The following is a 20,279-nucleotide window of genomic DNA, read 5'->3' as shown; positions in this document are numbered from 1 at the left end:
TTTTGTCTGACACTCTGGCAAGTGATCTGCCACTGGCCACTGTGCCACACCCCTGTCCATGTAAGTCACTTTTAAATTTAAACCTATAAAATTGACTTATTATTTTATCAAATTATTTTAATGAAATGATATATACACAAAATAACATACTCATTTATAATCTTTGTTGATGTTTCATGAGAGTTTATTTTTATTTATTAGTGTTTAGTCATAGTGCAACTCTTTTTTTTGAATATGAAATTTCTTTTTATGAAATAATTATTGTTTCATGATCATAATCTGTTCTAGCAAATTTTATTTAAGGTATATATTATACCTTTTTTTTACTCTTACAACTATACCATAAATTTATTTTTTACATTGATAATAAATGTTTATTTCAAATACATTGAGAATGATCTGTGCCAGGCTGCACACACAAGTCACAGGACCATCAGCTGGTTGGGCTCTTTTTGGAGTTATGGAGACTGAGTTAATGTGAGGTAGAAAACTCGAAGTCATGCAGCCACCCAGAGTCCACACCTGACCTGACGTATCTTCAGGGTCTGAATCCTTATATTTTAATATAACAGACAGGAAACAACCACACGATCACAATACCATGTTTTTACATTGGTCTTCTTAATAAAGGTTAGAACTATGGCTTTTCTGTCAGGTGAAAACCACCTTTAGTAGTTAACCTAGTAGTTAGGCCTGCTGGTTTTCTAGAGAGAGAGAGAAGGCATGGAGTTGTGTCAGTTGGGAGGTGAGGGGGATGTAGAAGAGGAAAGCATGATCAGAATATATTGTATTTCAATAAAAATATTATAAAAAAACTAGTTTTCATTTGAATGACTTTTATTTCAGGTAGAAATAGTTATTAATTCCCTATCTCATTCCTCAAAACGTTACTCAGTCTTATATTATTTTTTTTGTAACTTTAATAGAGGTCCTGTGTTGATCACTCTTAGGAGGGTCCCAGTGTGAGGAGAGATGCCACAAACATCTTCACTCAGAAACCATGGCACTTGATTATTCAGGGCCTTCAACTGACACTACTGTCTCAATAGTGCCTGGGGTTAGATGTTTTCTTGGCTCATTCTATACAACAGAATCACATTAATAAAGTATTTTCTATGAGTCAATTCAATTTGGGGAAATGAGGTCCCTCCCAGGCCCTTCCTCTGAAGATCACAGCATGTCTGCTTGACTACATTATCTCCTGTGAGCTTTAATTATTTCCTTTCTGAATCAAAGGGCTGCACTGGATCACTCCCAAAGCCCTTCTGGTTCTCATTTATTAATATTTTAATAATTATTTTTATCTTAAAGCAAATACTTCAATTAACTTATCATTCTCTGTCTCTTCCTTTGGTTGAAAACTTGAATATATTGCTACATTCCAAGTATAAGTGCTATATTGTGTTTACATTTTAATAAGAAAATATTTTGTAGGTTAATAGAACATTATTTTATTGTCAACAGTTTCATTAAACTGATTCAACATTCTAAATTTCAATAATTTTATTTTTTTGAGTTGTTTGCCAATTTCATAGAATGCATTGTAATCATTTTTATCACTCTTCCATCCATTTTCCCATCCATACAACTCTGTGTCTTCTTAAAACAAAACAAAGAATTCAAGTAGAATTTGTGCTGCTCATATACCATCAAGTATGTGGTTATCCACTGGATTGTGGTTGGCCTGCATCCCTGGAAAATCTACTCTGTGCATCTATCGATTTCCATTAGCAATGAATCTAGGGGCAGGACATGTAAGCCACCTCCTTCCTCTGTGCTGGGATTTTGTCTGGCTTGGGCTTACACAGTATGCTATCGTTAACCGCTGAAAATTCATGTGCAGATGACTACAAGAAAAACTTGTAATTCTATAATAGTCTTCACTTTCAAAATGAGGAAGCTGGTGAAAACATAGTATTCTTATTTAGAAGTGATCTGTATTTAGCATCCCAGCTTATTTCTCCTGGATATTGTTACTTTTCGGACATCATCAGTATCTCATGGGGTATCACTATACCATTGCACTTGCCTAACTGGAAATACAGACAGTACTCTTGTACACCGTCATTCCTGAGATATAATTCTGTGATATAATTACTTGTATTACAAATGTTTCCCCTCTACTTTTCTGGATACTCACAAAATCTGAGATGATCACCAAATGACACACTCGTTGATCTGTTCCTTTCTAACACCATAGTGACACACATCTGGTGAATATGTTCAGTATTTTTAGAATACCTGAAGCTGCTTACTTACTGGTTGAAAAGAAAATGGTGTTTATACTGTAGTTGTGGCTGACTTTGCTTAAACAGTATATGTAATGATGTATACACATCACACATGTCAGCACTGCATTGCTGATAATAAGGACTGTGCTCACACAGGAAACATTTAAGTCATAAGTGACTGAAATCTGCTATAAAATCCAGAGAATTTGCACCATTTCTTTTATCAGTGCTGTTACTTGTGACAACAATTAGTGTTTGAGCACAGTGACCATTATGTGCTTTGAAATAGCTGCATAGAATAGTTCTTAACTTAAATGTGCTTGTGTGTGTGTATAGAAGCTGTGTGTATGTGTGTGTGCTCATGCAGGCACGTATGGTATGTGTGTGTTTATGTGTTGTATGTATGTGTGTGCGTGTGTGTGGTATGCATGTGGTGTGTGCGTGTGTGCATGTGTGCATGTGTGTGTGTTTGTGGTTTTGTATGTGAGTTCATACATGCTATAGTGCAGCCATGATGGTCAAAAGAGAGCTGGTTCCCTCCATCCACCTTTACATGGATTCTGGAGAATGAACTAAGGCTTGCAAAATGTATTAATAATCCGTTTTGAAATCCTAGAAGCATTTGTAGAGGAAAGAGTGTATAGAAAATAAGCAAAGAACAAATATTTATAACATACCAGTTGGAGAGAAATGCCATAAAGAGAAGTGTGGTGAGTTGGAATGATAGAATAACAAGGCAGAGTAACTGCACAGGGATTCCCTCCAGGCTATGCTTGTCCAGGAGGTGGCAGGGAGGAATCTGAGCAATGCTGAAAGTCTGGGGGGGGGTATGCAGGTAAGCCTGGAAGCACCGTGGTGCACATCCAGTCAAGCAGAGTCCATCTCTAACCGGTGAATATCTCTAAGACACCCTAGAGCAGGTAGGAACAGTTTCTAAGCAACACTATTTAACATCTCCAACGAGAGTATGAAAAGGCACCTCAGACCAACAAAATCAGCCCGTGAGAGGAACAAGGCCTGAATGGACTGTACTGGATTGAATACAGTTCCATTGAAGTCACACAGGTGTTTGCAAAACAAACAGCATGTTTATGTACAAGTAAATAAAAATAGTTCTAAAAGAAATTGTCAATAAAGCACAGAGTTAGGGATGGGGAAATTTCACAGTTCCATTTTGAAATGTGGTTAGAAGGATGCTATAAGTGTGGATTAATAAGCTAAGCATTAAAATGATTAAACAATTGTGGACAAAAGTAAACGGCAGTCTTTACCCTGAAAGGAATACGAAAACATGTTAAATGCCATTTCACGATGAAGAGCTTGTATTTCAGAATTTTAAATAGAAAACACAAATTCCATGCCCTAGTCTTTCACTTTCAAGTTGTGCTATATTCATCTAAAATGTCAACATGATTTTTAGCCTCTTAGGAATTGGTTAAATGGGGTTATTATTTATTTAATAGTAAAAACATTAGTTTGTGGGTTCTACTAATAAATACCTGTAGTAGCCATTTATATTATAAGTTCATTTGATTTTTATCCTACTAAATAATTGAGATAAAAACACACAAATGTAAACAAGCTAATAATTTGGCCAATTTATTGCTCAAGCCAGCTTGAGACACTTTTTTCTTACAATCAAAATTAAGAGAATAAACAAATAACAAATTAGTATTGAAATACATGGAGTCTTTTCCTAGTTGCCAAGGCTTCCAAATGAGTCAACAACAGTACTATTTTTAACAACATCTCAGTTCAGCATAAAACTGCCTCCTTACCTTCTGAGTCACATTGCTCCGGGAAAACTGCACATGTAACCAATCTCCAAGTTCCCAAAGCTTGGTGCACCATATCATTAAGAAAATCTTTATCTGGCTTGTCAGCACCTCCTAATAAACTCAAAAGGCAATTATGCTATTCTCTCCTATCCTTTAAAATTAAAAAAAAAACCCTTCATCAGTTTGACTTGTTCAACTATGTCAAATTTGTCCTTTCTCAAAATAAATTCTTTTCAGAGTATACTTTCATTGTGGTATTTTAAAAACACCACATAAAAAACAACAATCTTTACATTAAAAATACAAGAGTAAAAGGAAAGAGCTTTGTTTCTTTTAGAGACCTCAATTCTTCATCTACTTCTATTTAAAATATCCCTTTTTCTAAATTGGATGTGATGCATCCCCCACTCATGCCTAAACAACTCGTGTCCAGCTGGTGACACTGTTTCAGGAGGCTGCGGAATCTTTGGAGAATGGGCTTTGCTAGAGGAACTGGCTCGTTGGTGATTGACCCGGCCTTGGGTCTTTCCTTCTTCTTCCTGGTCTGCAGGAATGAGAACACAAATCTGCAGTTCCTGTTGCCACAGACTGAGAAGCAGTTCCACTCCTCATGCCATCGGGCCATGATGGACCGACCACACACCTTCTTAGTGAGCTTGAATAAACACCTGACGTTGCTGTTTGTCATTTGGTCAAGACAAAGATAAGGAACTTCATAAACCAAGACAAAATGACTGTGGAGTAAAAGTAGCCAAATTTTAAGTCTCAGTTACCACGATCTTAAATCTAAGATAGTGACTGGCATGAATTACAACATGAATTAGAAGCCTCAGATAGACGCTAAATGCCTCTCCTTAATAAGCATTGATGCCCTGACATTCTCTTCCATAGTGGTTTGGGATCTTCTTGTACACACAATTATCAGTGATGCCACCATAACCACTGTGTGGTGATTACTTGGAGGACTAGCTAGATTTGACTCTGACAGAGCTTAAGATTCTATACCTTGCTCAGATGGGCTGGAGGGATGGGTCAGAGGTTAGGAGCACTGGCTGCTCTTCTAGAGGTTCTGAGTTCAATTCTTAGCAACCACATGGTGACTCACAATCATCTGTAATGGGATCTCGTGCCCACATAGGCATACATGGAGGCAGAATTTTGTTTATATAATAAATAATAAATCTTAAAAAAAAAAGATTCTGCATCTCTAACCATGCCTAACACAGCTGCCAGGCCAGGCTCACACTGCAGGGCCAGGCTCACACTGTAGGGCCAGGTTCACACTGCTGGGTCAGGTTCACACTGCTGGGTCATGCTCACACTGCCAGGTCAGGCTCACGCTGCAGGGCATACACAATTAAGCAGCACAGACATAAAAATCCATCTGCTTGCTCATTGACATAAATGAGCTATGGGGCAACATAAACTTTTGCTGAATCTAGATGGATGGGTATTTCATCAGATGTGAAATGAAATTACTTGCTGAGATTTCACTACTCACAAACCTCTTTTGGCAGGCTATACATCTTTTACTTTATTGAGCTGTAAGCTCAAAGACTGTTTCAAAAGGTGTTTTGAATTTTGTAAATTTTGTAAATACAAATTATATTTAAAAACTTACAACTTATCCTATGCTAAACTGAATCTAAAAATAATAAGACAAGAAAGTCACAACCTTGCCTAGAACACATAAGAAATATTTCAGGAAAAAAAAAAACAAACCCCAAAACAAAACCCTGAAATGTATAGATCATAGAAATGTAGCTTGCCCAGAAAGCAGAACCCATGCCCCACCCCTAAGAATCAGTGCATCTCAAATGGTCATGTTCTGGTCTTGCAATCTGAAGGGCCTGAAGATAACAGGCAAAAGTAATCCTCTGAGTCAGAGACAAGGTCGGTTTGTTACTCACAGTAGCTGCAGTAGCTGGAGTAACATCTTTGCAGAGGACAGTCAAGACCCAGTCACTCCAGGGTGACAGCAGGAGGACTAGGGGGTCACTAAACAGGCAGTGAGGTTGCTTCTGGGCAGAAATTCCAGGAGGTCAAGTCACTGCCCTCTCATGAGAACTGTCTTCTGCCTGCCTAGCCTCTACTCCAGACAGTACCTTAATTATTTTGCTATGTAAACATCTAGCAAAGAGGAGCCTCTCGCTGCTTCACTACCCTCGAATATACACTTTTTTTTTTTTTTGAGAAAATTGCTTTTAAGGCATAGACTTGAAGAAACATACCAGCATCAAATATACCCATTGCCTACCTGCAATTGACAGAGGATTGTCAAAAGATGGTAATTACAACAGGAATAAGAACTATGATAATAACATTTTACACACCACATTTCTTTTTTGCACTCATGATGCTAGAGAAAATTAAATGTGATTGTGTCCCCTTTAAACCAAAGGAAACTGTCCAATGTAAGCTTTGGACAACTTGCACATGCTCACATAACTAGTACTTTCCCTGGTCTCTCTCTAAAATTCCAGCAGCCCCTTTAAGAGCAAGAATGTCTGTGAGGAGGGAACAGGAAGGTACTAACACAGATCTAAGCTCTACTACATGCAAACACCCCTGTGTTGGGCTCAAGTTCATTACAGCCTGCCAGCCTGCCATTCCTCTTTCAACAGTGACCAAGTACTGGCTCGCTGATTCTTCAGCGAGAGAAAATAAACTATTGAGATTCTTCAAATGCCCACTGCTATGACTTACTTAAAAGGCAAGCACAGACCCATCTCATGTAGAGGCCTCTACTCAGAGAAACTAGGCTTGATTTGGAAGTCAATGGAAAGTTTTCAACTAGAACAGGGTTTCTGTCTCTTCTCAGCAGGACTTGTAGGTGCGCATCGTTCCTAATGCTGCACCAGAATTTAGATATTGACTGTGAGTGCTAGAAATGTTTAACAATTACAACCTCGACAAAGTATTGAACTTGCTTTTCTAAAGAAAAAAGGGGGGAAAATGACCTCTCCGACAAGGATTCTTCTTTTGATTGTTTTTAACAATTTGAATTTTGCTATTTTATTTATTTATGTGTGTGTGTGTGTGTGTGTGTGTGTGTGTGTGTGTGTGTGTGTGTGTGTGTGCCTATGTGTGGATGGCCACTGAGGCAGAGAAAGGTATCAGCTGTCTGAAAATTTACTCCCAGGAGGCTTCGAGCTGGTATGTGCAGGAAGCTGAACTCCAGTGCTTTACAAGGGGAGCAAATGCTCTTAACCTCTGAGTCACTTCTTTCAGCCTTTACTTCTTTTTTTATAGTGAGAAATCAAAGACAGAGTTTTGTAAAGACCATGAATTACAAAAACTTCTGGGAAGAAAAATGATTTGAGGTCCCAGACACAATGTCAACATTCTGCTCTAACTCATAAGTCAGGAAGCATGTGGCTGGCTGCAAGGATGCTGGGACAGCCTTTGGTTTTTAACTTTGAACATGTCACCCACAATCAACACAAATTTTCCTTTCATCCCCCACTGGTCATGCAGCATTTGACTCCAAAGCATCAGACTCCCTCACATTCATAAACAAATTCAGCTCGCTGTGTCAACACTAGAAGTTCTGCCTGTAAATCAGTGCATGCTGGGATTGAATTGCTGTTCCTATCATCTACCACTACTCCTATCAAAGCACATAACTAGATTAGCAGGAATGCAGCTGCATTGTGCTGCGTTTATACTTTGCCTAACAGCAGGCTTCCTTTTTGCAACAAAGGCAGCCTGCAGACAGCAGAATACATTTAACAATGAAGTGGCCTTAGTTTTTCACCTTACACATGACTCAGGCACAAAAATGGCCTTAAACAAACACAGAAAAGAGACTCACTCACACATGAACTTAACACTGAGTGGTAGCTTGAGCTTTCTGACAAGTGGTTCGAGGCAACCATGGCAAAGTGCTAATGGAGTTTGTATGTTAAGTCTCTGAGTGGATGAAAACATTCTAGGAACATGTATCTTTGGGTACCTGAAGGCTTTTGGGGGGAAAAGTGACCATGAAGAATCCACGGAGAGCCTCTGCCAGGGCTCCTCAGTGCCTTGCTATCAGACCTTGTTGAAGCTACATGAACTGTAAACTGTAAATCATATTGTTGACTTCCAAGTAACTTCAGAGAGAAAAACATCAGGCTCATGTGCACAACACAGATACATGCACATGAACACACACACACACACACACACACACACAAACATAACACATAGATATACACAGATACACACACTCAAAACACATGCAGACACATAACACAAACAGATGTACAATCATCACACACCACACAGAGGCATTAGAGAGATATAAACACAGAAACACACAAACACACACACATCAGATAAATACATGTAAGTATTCTTACTACTCATAGACAGAGGCATACCTAGACACATACTGCACAATATCCACAGGCACACACAGATAGAAAAACAGACACACAGAGACAGAAATATGGGCACACACAAACAACATACAGTCATACCCACACAGAGAAGCTACCCACAGCACATGGCAAAATATAAAGCCTTCTTCCCGGAGACTCTCCATACTATTATATTGTTAAATTCTATTTAATTAGAGACTAACTTCTAAAAATAATAGTATATCTTTAGCAAAATGTTACAGAAGAATGAACTCCTAATGCATCCAGTGCAGACAGTTTTTACATAGAACACAGTAGCTAAAAAAATAATTTTTTTTGTTAATTGTGGACTTGGGTGGATGACAATAACATATCATCATAAGTAACACATTAAAAAAAACACACACACACACACATGGCCCCACGTAGAACTACATAACTTAGATTAAACTAATAATTTAGTTCACATACTTTTTTTTAGGACCCCAATATAGATTTCCTTATGTAATTCCTCAATAAATACATGGAAAGCATCTTTCTCTAAAAGGAATAAATGTGCACTTTTAAAAAGAATTTCTTGGGAATAGGAGATGGCTCAGTATTTCAGTTGATGGCCTTGCCAGCCCAAGGGCAGGTTGCATTCTGTGGGTTTTACTACAAGGAGAAGATGTAAAGTTGGGTGGAGCTGTAGGGATAGGTCGTGGAGGAGATGGGGACAGGAGGATGAAAATACATTGTATGAAATTTCTCAGGAATTAATAAAATATTATTATTTTTTAAAAATAATACTTTCATCACCATGGATAGTGGTTAGACAGATTTTTTAATTCATTAGACACTGATAAGCTCCCTACCTACAGAATCTATAATTTTCATGTTTAGAATACCTGTGTATGGCCATTAGTCTGTTTGCCTACACATGGAGGGGGCTAATATGTCAGCTTCCTAGGGTTTGGGGCTTGACACCTCTAAAACAACCACTCCAGGTGGCTTCTAGAATTTCTAAGTAATTTTTTTTCTTTTTAATTAAAGTCTTAGTGCCTAGATTCTCCTTTTCCCTGCCTCACTCCTTACTCTTTACCTAGTGCTAGTACTGATATTTCTGCAAATAAACTACTTCAACCTAGACTGATGTTCAGGTTTTGAAGAAGCCAAAAAGAAAAATTAGCCATATTGAATATTTTCTGGCCATTACATATGACAAATTCTTTTTTGTTGTGCCAAAAGCAACATTTAAAGCCATTCTAAAGTTTTTGTAATCTCTATGTTTCTACACAATTGAAGATGAGTAAGTATTTAAGTATTCATTGAGATGGTCCTCATGCCATTGTGTCTCAATAAGAGCTTCACAGGGTTCCTGTGAAAAAATAATGGAATAGCTTCATTCTTTTTTCTCCCTGGGAATTATACACCATGAGAACTTTTCCAAGGAATCTTGCATTGTCCACAGTGGGTTCTACATCCCACCCATACTATCATCCAGGAATACCTTTTTAGGATCAACTCCTCTCTATTGTGGCATTACTAATCTAGCTACCTGAAGCATCATTAGCTTTAGTATTATAATAATCGCCTGCTTCCACCAACCCAGGAAAGGGAGATAGTTGTATGCAGACTATAGTTTCATCCTCACCAGTGATTTTAGAGGAATATCCATTCTCAATGGTTCAATACAAAGCAATGTTAACAAAGCACACTCCTCCTTCAACCATATCTCCCTAAATAAAACCATTTCAAATATGAGATTTCTTCCACCAGAAAATGACCATGAAATTCATTGCCTAAATTACATAGATGAAAATGAGATGTGCATATCTTGTTTCATTTCCACTGAGTGCTGTACTTTCTACCTACAATAAGGTCTAAGGTGCTTCCAAGAAAATTTAATTGCCTCTTTTTTTCTTCTGTTAGAAAAACCACAATGCAATAAGGTTAGTTGACCAGGTCAAAAGGAGCATAACCAGCAACAAGCAATTAACTGTTCAATCATGTTGCAAGATGCTACTTAATCAGATGTCCTGAAGGTGCCTGTGGGTAGAAGGGGTCACGTTACTTATACAGGCTCCATAGAGTGAAGGAGAGGAATGCCTTTCATTCAGTATTCATCATTTAAACAGATGTAAATGCTAGGGACCTCAGAAAGGTAGTGTAGAACAGCTCATAACCAGCTTGTACCATTCCTACACCAGCTCAGGACACCTCAGAGTCCAGTGCCCAGGGAGACAGATAGGTGTATTTCAGAAAAAAGAGCCACTCATACTCACTGAAGCTACATTCACGAAATCATCATCCGAGAGGGTCTCTAGCATTTCAGAGACAGATGTTCTGATGAGCTTCAGAGTCAATCCACTCACACTTCCACTCCTATGAACAGACAAATGGATCCACATGTTACTCCCCAGTCATTTAACAAACAGCATCATAAAGAAAGTTAATGATCTTTTCAGCTTCAGGATCATTTACATAAAAATAAAAATATAATTCTGTCTTTAAAAAAGTGGTTAGCCCTGAAATCACATACAAACAACTAACATAGAGACTGAGCAGGCCATATATTTGAGAGAAAGTGTATAGCTTTAAAGATAAGAAAGGGAAGGGGAAAATGATATAATTATATTTTAATTAAAAAATAAAAGTCAATAGAAAAAATGGATAGAAGAAATTAACAGAGCTGCACAGCTGTGATGAGGTATGTGGCCAAATGCCTCGCTCCTCAGACCAAAGAACAGATCCTGCAGGGTTTCTTCATCTCTCCTGTTTCTACACCTCCTCTAAGGGAGGGCTCATCTCTAGGCAACGAACTCCCACTTCTACATAATAAATAGGTGCATACAGATTTTCATATGGTTTCAACTTGCAACAATATAATAAATTAACAAAAAATATTAACGCAGAAATTGTTCATGTATATTATGTCCTACTGATAACATTTAACATGATCTAAATGCCTATAGTCAATATAATTGTTTATGGCTAAGTACCAATTAAGTTATATTTTCTTTTTCTTTCTTTTTTTAGTTTAGTAACAAGAACTGTGAGCTTCAATAACTCTATACTTTAATATTGTTCAGAATTGAAAACTTAAATTGAAATAATAAATAATTTTGAAATAATTTGTCATCATTTTCCATTTTGATACAAATACAAATAGCATTTTTTTCATTTTCAATAAAATACTTTTTCTAGTTTTGTTTTCATCAATGTGCACACATCTGCATGTGCATGCCTACATTTGTGTGTATATGTATGCGCATAAGTGTTACGTTTGTATGTTTGTAATGTATGTATATGCATGTGCATGTTTGTATGTCTGTATGTGATGTGTGTGCGTGTGTTTGATGTGTGTGTGTATCTGTGTCTGTATGTGATGTGTGTGTGATGTGTATGATGTGTATATGCATGTATATGTATGTGCATGTTTGTATGTCTGTATGTGATGTGTGTGCATGTGTGTGTTTTTTATGTGTGTGTGTATCTGTGTCTGTGTGTGATTTGTGTGTGATGTGTATATGTATGAATATGTGTGTGCATGTTTGTATGTGTGTGTGTGATGTGTATTTGATGTGTATGCATGTGTGACATGTTTGTGATGTGTGTTTGTGTATGTGTGTTTGTGTATGTGTGTTTGTGTGTGATATGCATGAGTGTGTGTGCACGCATGTATACATATATGCACTTGTAGAGGTCAGAGGTCGATGTTAGGTATTTTTCTCTACCACTCTGTACCAGTTCTTGAAGACTGGCTCACATAGTAATGCTGGGACAAACTGGCCCTTTGGATCATCTAGTCAGCAAGCCCCAGGAATCTTGTCTCACCCTATCCATAGTTAGCATTACAGGCACAAACTCCTGTCCTGTCATTTAAAATTTTTTTTCATGTAGATGCTGGAGAAATGAACTCAGATCTCCATTTTGTGCAACAAGCAGCTTATTGACTGAGCCAACTTCCTGATCCCTTGTTAATGTCTTAATATGGCTTTTTTGCATATGCAATCATCACATTAATTTTTTCCAGTTCATCACAGATTGCTAACTTCCAGAAAACTACTATTACCTATAAAAGTCTCTCATGCTTTAGAGATAAAAAGATAATATTCAACTACTCACACGTCCACCAGAATAAGCATGTCCTTGGGGGATGCAGCACCCTGGATATACCTGAAACAGAACCACAGAAACACTTCTTTTCCTCTGGGTCTAACACTGATATTTGCTGTATTATTGTTCATAGATCTCTGAAGCTAAGATCTGGTTAAAGCACAGACTCATCCTATTACAACCATAGTAAATGATGAAATGTTAGTTTGAAAAAAAAAAACATATTTAAGATTACATTAGAGATGCTCAAGTTATGGCTTTTAAAGCATACTTTCCAAATATTTATAGGAAAAGATAGAGATAAAATTTAACATAAGCCATGCATAAAATTAGTTTCCAAAAGGAATTTTTCCTGAAGAAAGAAAATACAAAATTCCAATTATGAGCTTTTCATTGTAGTAGATAACAAACTATAATTTTAAATACCACCTCCCAAATGCAAAGAGATACATAGAATATAAACTTGAAGAAAAAGCAACTTAAACAAAAGGAAACACAACAGGCCCATTAAATAACTGAAATTAAGCACTGGATAATGTTATTTCTAAGAATTCAAAGCAGAAACTCTTAAAACTTTAAAGTGTCCAAGAATAACGCTGAGAAGCAGTTCAAATGTTAATTCTACCATCCTACCCCTCTTACAGAACAAGCCTCTCTGCATTGGAAAGATACTTTAGGGTAGATTTATGGAGGAAGTTATGTAGAAATAAATTTGAGAGCAGATGATTAATGAGAGAGATAGATAGAGACAGATAGACAAACACACACACACACACACACACACACACACACACTGCTTGGCTAGAGACTGAAGGGGAACAGACAATGAAGGGGACCAGATGTCCACATTCCTCAGAAGGAAGGGCTGCATGAAGACTCAACTTTTCACTGACAGCAGGCGAATTCATCCTCAACCATCTAGAGCACAGCTGCTACCTGCTCAGGATTTCCATGGAGGAAGAACTTCAGGGCACTGCCTGCAATCCACTACATTCTCTCTGTGCAGGAATAGGAAAAGTCCCTCTCTTTTCCCACGGTAGACAATCCGGCTCATGGCTAGAATCTAACACTGTCCTGGTTAGCATCTGTCCCAGTGTGCTTCTCAGTGGGAAGATGAAAAGATCAGGGCAGTGTTTGCTTTGGATGATTGACACATTGTTCTTACATTTCCCATAAAATCACCACTTCTTAATACTAACTGTGTTATAAAGTAGTACTTGCTTACATTAAGTAACAAACTGTAGGGATGTTATTAATAATATTAATATTGGTAACTATTGCTTAAGGTGGTGTTCATGTAAACAGCTATTTGATACTAAACAGGACACCTAAAAGTCATTAATACATATTCTTCCAATCAATCACTATGTTGCATAGAATTTTTGTGAACATTGCACAAAGTTGGAAACAATTGAAAAATTCAATAATAGGGACTTTATTAATTGAGTAAGCAGATAGACTTTATTAAAATGTTAAGATTTCTTTTCATCAATATTGTACTTAAGAATTAGAATGAAAAAGGCACAAGATACCTCTGTACATGTGAACTCTTAAAAAATAGTATATTTACAATTTAAATGTTAAATTTAGATACTCAAAATCAATAGTTAAAAGGCATGAAATTTAAGAGTTATTTTTCATTAAGCCCAAACATACTGTTTTGTAGGATGATGAATTATTTTAGTACTATCAAACAAATAGAATGCCTTTGGGGGAAATCAAATCTAAATTATATAGATATACTTGGGCAGCATTCTTAGCTTGGGGCCAGTCCTCATTAACTTACTGCCAGAAGCATATTGTCTCTGATTCTATGTCAACTCTCTGTTATGGCTCTACCCCAATCAAAGTAAGAATCCTGAGAGTGCAAAAAGAGAGTGCAAGCTGAAACTGAATATAAGACTTAAAGTAATCCATTTGAAAAAAAAAAGTCTGAAAAATCATTGTAACACTGTTCACCACCATTTCTTACCTAGATTCATCATTTTCATTTGTTATTAATCACATTTATATTTTGAAAATATGCCATTATATATAAGGAGATGACACCTATCCCACTAAGCAGAAATTTACCCTGAAAATATTAACAAATAATAGAACCCTCTTTCATTGATCTTATCCTTAGGGACAGTAAAAATTTCATACCATGGTCTTCTGCGTACATCATACAAATCAATCTTGTTTGGAGTTCTACTATTATCCACCCAGGGAGAAGCTGAAAGACAAAATATATTAGAGAAACCAAGTCAAAGTATAAGCATGACTGAGTTGGCAAGACACCTTTTGGGGGTTTGGGTGCTTATATCAAGACTGACAATTTGGATTCCATCTCTAGGACACACCTGGTAGAAATGGAGACAGTTGTAATCTGCTCTCTGCCCTCCGTGCCCCCCAACAAACACACACAAAGGTAATTAAGCTTGATCAACAAAATCAATAGGAATGTTCAAATACAAAATAACATTTTCATGTCACCAATGTTTTCTTTTTAAAACTGGAAAGTAAGACAACAGTAGAAAAGGAAACCAGTGTAAGCCATGTCCTCATGTTGTCACATGAGTCAGCCACAGGAATTTGTATGGAGTTAACTTAGACGTTTTCCCTTGACAGAGAAAGTGCAGCTAAGGAAAAGGGTGCTTCCAGATAGTTGCTCATCCTGTTTTCATCCAATACAAACTGTCCCTGAGTTCAAGACTATTTTTCACCAGGAATGGTGGTGCATGCCTTTGATTCCAGCACTTGGGAGGTAGAGGCTCTATGAGTTCAACGCCAACATGGCCTACAAGGACTTCCAAGTGAGCCAAGGGAAAAAAAGTGATATCTTCTCTCATAAAAATATTGTTTTTCTTGGATTGTTATCATAACATAGCCTTATCATAGAATTCATAGTCACATGTTTAATAAATAATGAATATTGTTGAAATGATTTATCAATTTCCATTTCTAATGACTATTTTAAGTTTATGCTCTGTTTCAGGCTGAAATTATGGATAAGTGATTAAACTACAGTGAAAGTTAACTATGATTATTTTTGTCAAACTGCTTTGTAAGTACAGACCCTTGGTGGGTTTTTTTTGTAGTTCTCTTCCTTCATAAGGGAAGCTCCTTTTATAGCAGACAGACACGAATATACAGATGCACAACTGGCATTGTGGAGAAAAATTGATGGTGAACTTCCAAGCCCCAAATTAAGCATCTTCACCAAACCATCTCCCCCTAATGCTCAAGGAACGTCACTGAAAAGGTTATGCAGAGCTTATAAGAGCTAGATGGCGGGAGGACTACCACCAAGTAGCATCTTCTACACATGACAAGACAGCTGCACTCAGGAACTCACCGTATCTATAGTTGTGAGCCTTGCACAAGATCAAGTCAGTAAGCAGTCTAGCATGGAATAAGAGAGGCTTGTGAGGCTCAAGGGGAGGGCAATTAGGGGAGGCAGCATTGAGCTGGTTTCCTTCAGAGATATAGTAGCTGGCTTTGTAGCTTGCCCATGTTCATGTGGACAATTCTAATTGGACTCAGCAGGGTATACAGGAAAATGCAAAGTAAATTGAAACAGGAGAAAATAAGTTGAAAGAGAACACAGATGGGCTAAGAGGTTCTGAAGGACTTAGAGAGAACAAGAAGGGGGTGGTATGATGGAGTACCACATTTTTCCTTGTGGTAGTCTTAGAACTGACTTGGTGTATGTGGGTAGATACACCAAGTCCATTCCAACTATCATACATGCAATAAATACTGTTTAAAAGATAACAAACAAAATTTTAGCTTTGCAAATTTATTTGAATGATGTAAATTTATTCAAGCAGAAAGTCATTCATCTATTAGTTTCAAAAACTATCGTATTTCTGAAACTACATACTGAAACTAAAAACTTATTGGCTTTTTATATTGATTTTAAAATGTAACTGATTCATACTTATTCCAATAAAGTCAACACTCTGATCAAAGTGCACTAAAATTCTTAGTGCACACCCACAGTTTGGGCCTACAGAAGGCAAGTAAACTTAGTTCATTAACGGCATGTCAGCTTGATGGCATGGAAGTCCCATACGTTGAAAGTATCTAGACATGTGACTCAAGAAGATTCCTACTCAGATGACATATGCACTGTGATACATTTCTTCATTTTCTTTAGTAAGAAATCATGGAAATTATGGAGACAGTTGGTGAGAACCAGGCTTATTATCCAACTAAGATAATTTGGCCAATTAGAGTATGTCAAAATACACACACAACTTAGGAAGCCCTTCTTGACTGGGAAATTACATATGCATAAGGTATATTATGAAATGACTTATTCATTTCAAATGACTAATCACATTTACATAAACTGTAAGTTTAAATATAGCAATCCCCAAAGAACCAATTAGTGACATAGTTAAAATAACATCCATTAAATTTATTTATCTAAAATTTGTTCAGTTTTCATCCTTACAATCTAAAGTATCAAGGATATAAATACCACACTTTTCCTTGCGGTATTCTTAGAATTAAGCAACAAGTATGAGGATAGACACATCACTTCCCTCTTAACTATTACTGTAAAATATCAGTTACTATCTCAATAAATGAATCATTTAAAGAAATTGAACACAAGTTTCAATGCCATGCCTCTGTTTATAAATTCTTTACCTTTTAATTATAATGCATTCCTTTGCTTGATTAAAATGATCTGAACTTTTAAAATACTTTTCCGAATTAGCACATTCCCATGTATTATGTGCATATGATGCAAAACACTGAGTAAGAATGGGGTATTTCTTGTATTATGTGTTTTGTTAGCTCATGTGTTCTTGACCATGAGTAAATTGTCTGGTGTCTGTCTACTGCAATGTATATGTGTTTCCCAGACTCAAGCTCCCATTGTTTTACACTTTCCCTATTTCTCCATGTTTTTGTAGTTTCTGAAGATCCACTAAGCTTCTAATAGCCAGTAATTGCTTACTGACACTGAGTTAGTCACAATCCTCAGGACCCCCCAAGCATTTTGTTTTTGTTTTTGTTTTTTTGTTTTGTTTTTCTTACAGAGCTTCCTGTTAACATTAGTAATCCTAGAGGATCATTTCCTAGCAAATTGTACCAATATGGCCTCCTATTGACTATCTGCCTTTCAGAGACATACCGTGCCTCTAGAGGAGGATTAGGATCTCAGGTCAGAGTATTGGGCCATGAAAACTGTATTTCAGATTTAGAGGCCACTATAGATTAGACTATCTTATAACATATCTGGCATTCATAAATTCTTTATGAAATTCCAGAAGTCCAACAAACCTCACTCCAATCTCTATTACAGTTAATAATTCTTTCCAATTTGTTTATGTGTGCATGTCTGTAACTTATGTGGCAGATAAATGCTCAAATGTGTGTGTGTGTGTGTGTGTATATATATATATATACATATATCCACCAACAGGATCCTGCAGGCCAGAGAGGGACATTAGGTCTACTATCTACTATTGAATCACCTTCTACTGACAATCAGCAAGCCCCAAGAAACCCCTTAACTTAGCCCATCCCACAATTCTGGGGTAGCTGTCTCACAACCATCTGTAAGTTTTAATGTTGGGGATATTTGCTTTCACTAAGACTACTAAATGAAATCTACTGATATGAATTATTATGAGCTATAAATTTCTTTAAAAACACAAGAAAATTAAAAGGCTATAATTTACATTAAGGGCAAGAACATTAAATTTTAATAACCTTGCTAATCTTAGGTGGTATATATTTTTAAAATAGTTATTTTCTCATAAATTTTCTTGTATATTTAAGAGAAAGTTATGCTAAATTAGAGTATTTATATTATGGCAAAACTAAAGAACATAAATTCTTCTGTGATATCACTAATTAGCATGTAAAATTCCAACATGGTATTTAAGTGATGTGTTATTTATCCAAGGTCAAAATTATGGAAAATCAACTAGTAGTTCCTTCAAATTATGTTTCATAACCATTCATAGTAGAACTACATTCTGGAAAGGAAACCAGAGTTTCTCAGGGACCTGGAAAAGGGGATAGTTTTCATCTTAAATATCTCTGCAACATTCCATTAAGGTGATAATGATCATTTATGAGAACATTTTCCATGACCAAAACAAACAAAACAAAACCAAAGAGGGGTGGGGAGGGAGAGATACAGAAAGAGGCTGAGCTGTAGTTGTGTCCTCTGCCTGCTAATCTATTACAATATTATTTTGCTTTCCATAATATTTGGAGTATGCAATGACAGATCCATTAGTACGAGAGGGAGGTCCTGTACATGATCTCAGAATACTGGTATCATGTGCTACAGGAACATTCTTGAGAAAGCATGCAGATTTTGGTTGCCTAACATGATAAATGTTGCCTAACAATAAAAACTATCCATTTTTTGATGGGGGATGTCCTTCTGTATGTATGTTTCTCTTATTGATTGATGATTAATACACTGACCTATAGCCAAGAAAGGCAGGAAGATAGGTGGAACTAGGGACAAGGAGAATTCTGGGAAAGGTAGGCAGTGAGGTGTGGAAAGAACACTATGTAGCAGAGGAAGGAGTAAGAAGTCTGGATCCTTCTCCCGTAAGCTAATACTTAGATTAATAGAAATGGGTTAAGAATTAAGAAAAGAGATAGCCAATAAGAAGCCCTAGCTATTGTCCAACAGATTAATAATTAATATAGCACCCATGTGTTTATATGGGGTTGAAGCATTTGTGGGACCAGGCTGAGAAAGAAGCTCCAGCAACATATTTTCATGTCATTTATTAGTAGAAACATCACTTCAAATGATAGCTAATTGCACTTCATTGGTAAGTTCAAATGTATTTTAATAACTCTAGGAGACTTCAATTAATTTCATGAAAATGTACAAAGCAGTACATTTTATACAATTAAAACAATGCCTGTACACTCTCACAGATCTTCTTTTGGTGTCAATGATAGGCTTATCTCAATCATGTCCTATAGAATATTAGGCACATACTGAATTAAAACATAAGCAACTGTGATTCTTTGTTTTTTAAAAAGGAAGAGACCTAATTGACTCATTTTATACACCCAACAAAATTTACAGTTATCATCATTGCGAAATAGATTCTCTATAGCTCCTAGTTTGTACCACAGCTTTAGAATGGGTGAAGGAAAGAGTAGTCTTTTTAAGTGGGTTCAGATATTAAACTCAAATTGAAGTGCCAGAGGATGTAGAAAAGAAAATGGCTCGCTTCTTTAGATTTTGATTTATCTTGGAAACACTCAGAATATAAAAAGATGAATCTATATTAATATCACTACAGAAAATGCCTTAAAGTATAATATAAAAATCCCATGTCTTCTCACAGTGATGCTATTTGTTAGTAGGACTCTCTGTTAGGCATTACTCGTCATGTGCTTCATAAAATCTACTCTATGCTGAGTGTGGTTGTGTTGGATCTCAGCACTTTGGAAGCAGAGGCAAGTGAACTGCTCTGAGTTTGAGGCAAGCTTGGTTTGCATATTAAGTTCCAGGCTAGCCAGAGCTCCACAACGACACCTGTCTCAAAACAAACAACAAACAATATAACAAAAAGAAAAGAAATCAAATCAAATATGCAATTATGCAGAGATCTAGGACAATCAGAGTTATTGTTTCTCTTAGCCTGCCACTTCCAAAGCTCTCAAACCAACAGACATACAACCATAAAAGGCAAGTCGTGAGAAGGTACAACCAAATCACTTCAGTCTAAGGCATGAAATGGCAGAATTCCTTCATCACCATCATCGTCAATATCATTATCTTCATCATCATCATCATTATTATTGTGTGAGACCTAACATGAACTGGCTCTGAGTACCACAGACACAGA

General features: G+C 36.7%; 1 protein-coding gene across 7 annotated transcripts in view; it reads right to left on the bottom strand.

The window, feature by feature from the left end:
* Cacna2d1 (calcium voltage-gated channel auxiliary subunit alpha2delta 1) overlaps positions 1-20,279 on the bottom strand; it is a 413,204-nt gene that overhangs the window by 76,536 nt on the left and 316,389 nt on the right. For all 7 annotated transcript variants that reach the window (XM_051174924.1, XM_051174923.1, XM_051174922.1 and 4 more), the window contains exons 8-10: positions 14,596-14,665; positions 12,460-12,510; positions 10,617-10,716 (exon numbers count right to left, since the gene is read on the bottom strand). In XM_051174924.1, the coding sequence (XP_051030881.1) occupies positions 10,617-10,716; positions 12,460-12,510; positions 14,596-14,665 (221 nt within the window). The remainder of the gene's footprint in view (positions 1-10,616; positions 10,717-12,459; positions 12,511-14,595; positions 14,666-20,279) is intronic.

Source organism: Phodopus roborovskii, unplaced genomic scaffold (assembly GCF_943737965.1).
Source record: "Phodopus roborovskii unplaced genomic scaffold, PHOROB, whole genome shotgun sequence".
Taxonomy (NCBI): Eukaryota; Metazoa; Chordata; class Mammalia; order Rodentia; family Cricetidae; genus Phodopus; species Phodopus roborovskii.
Note: the sequence above shows the minus strand (reverse complement) of the source record. Positions and strands in the feature narration are given on the sequence as shown.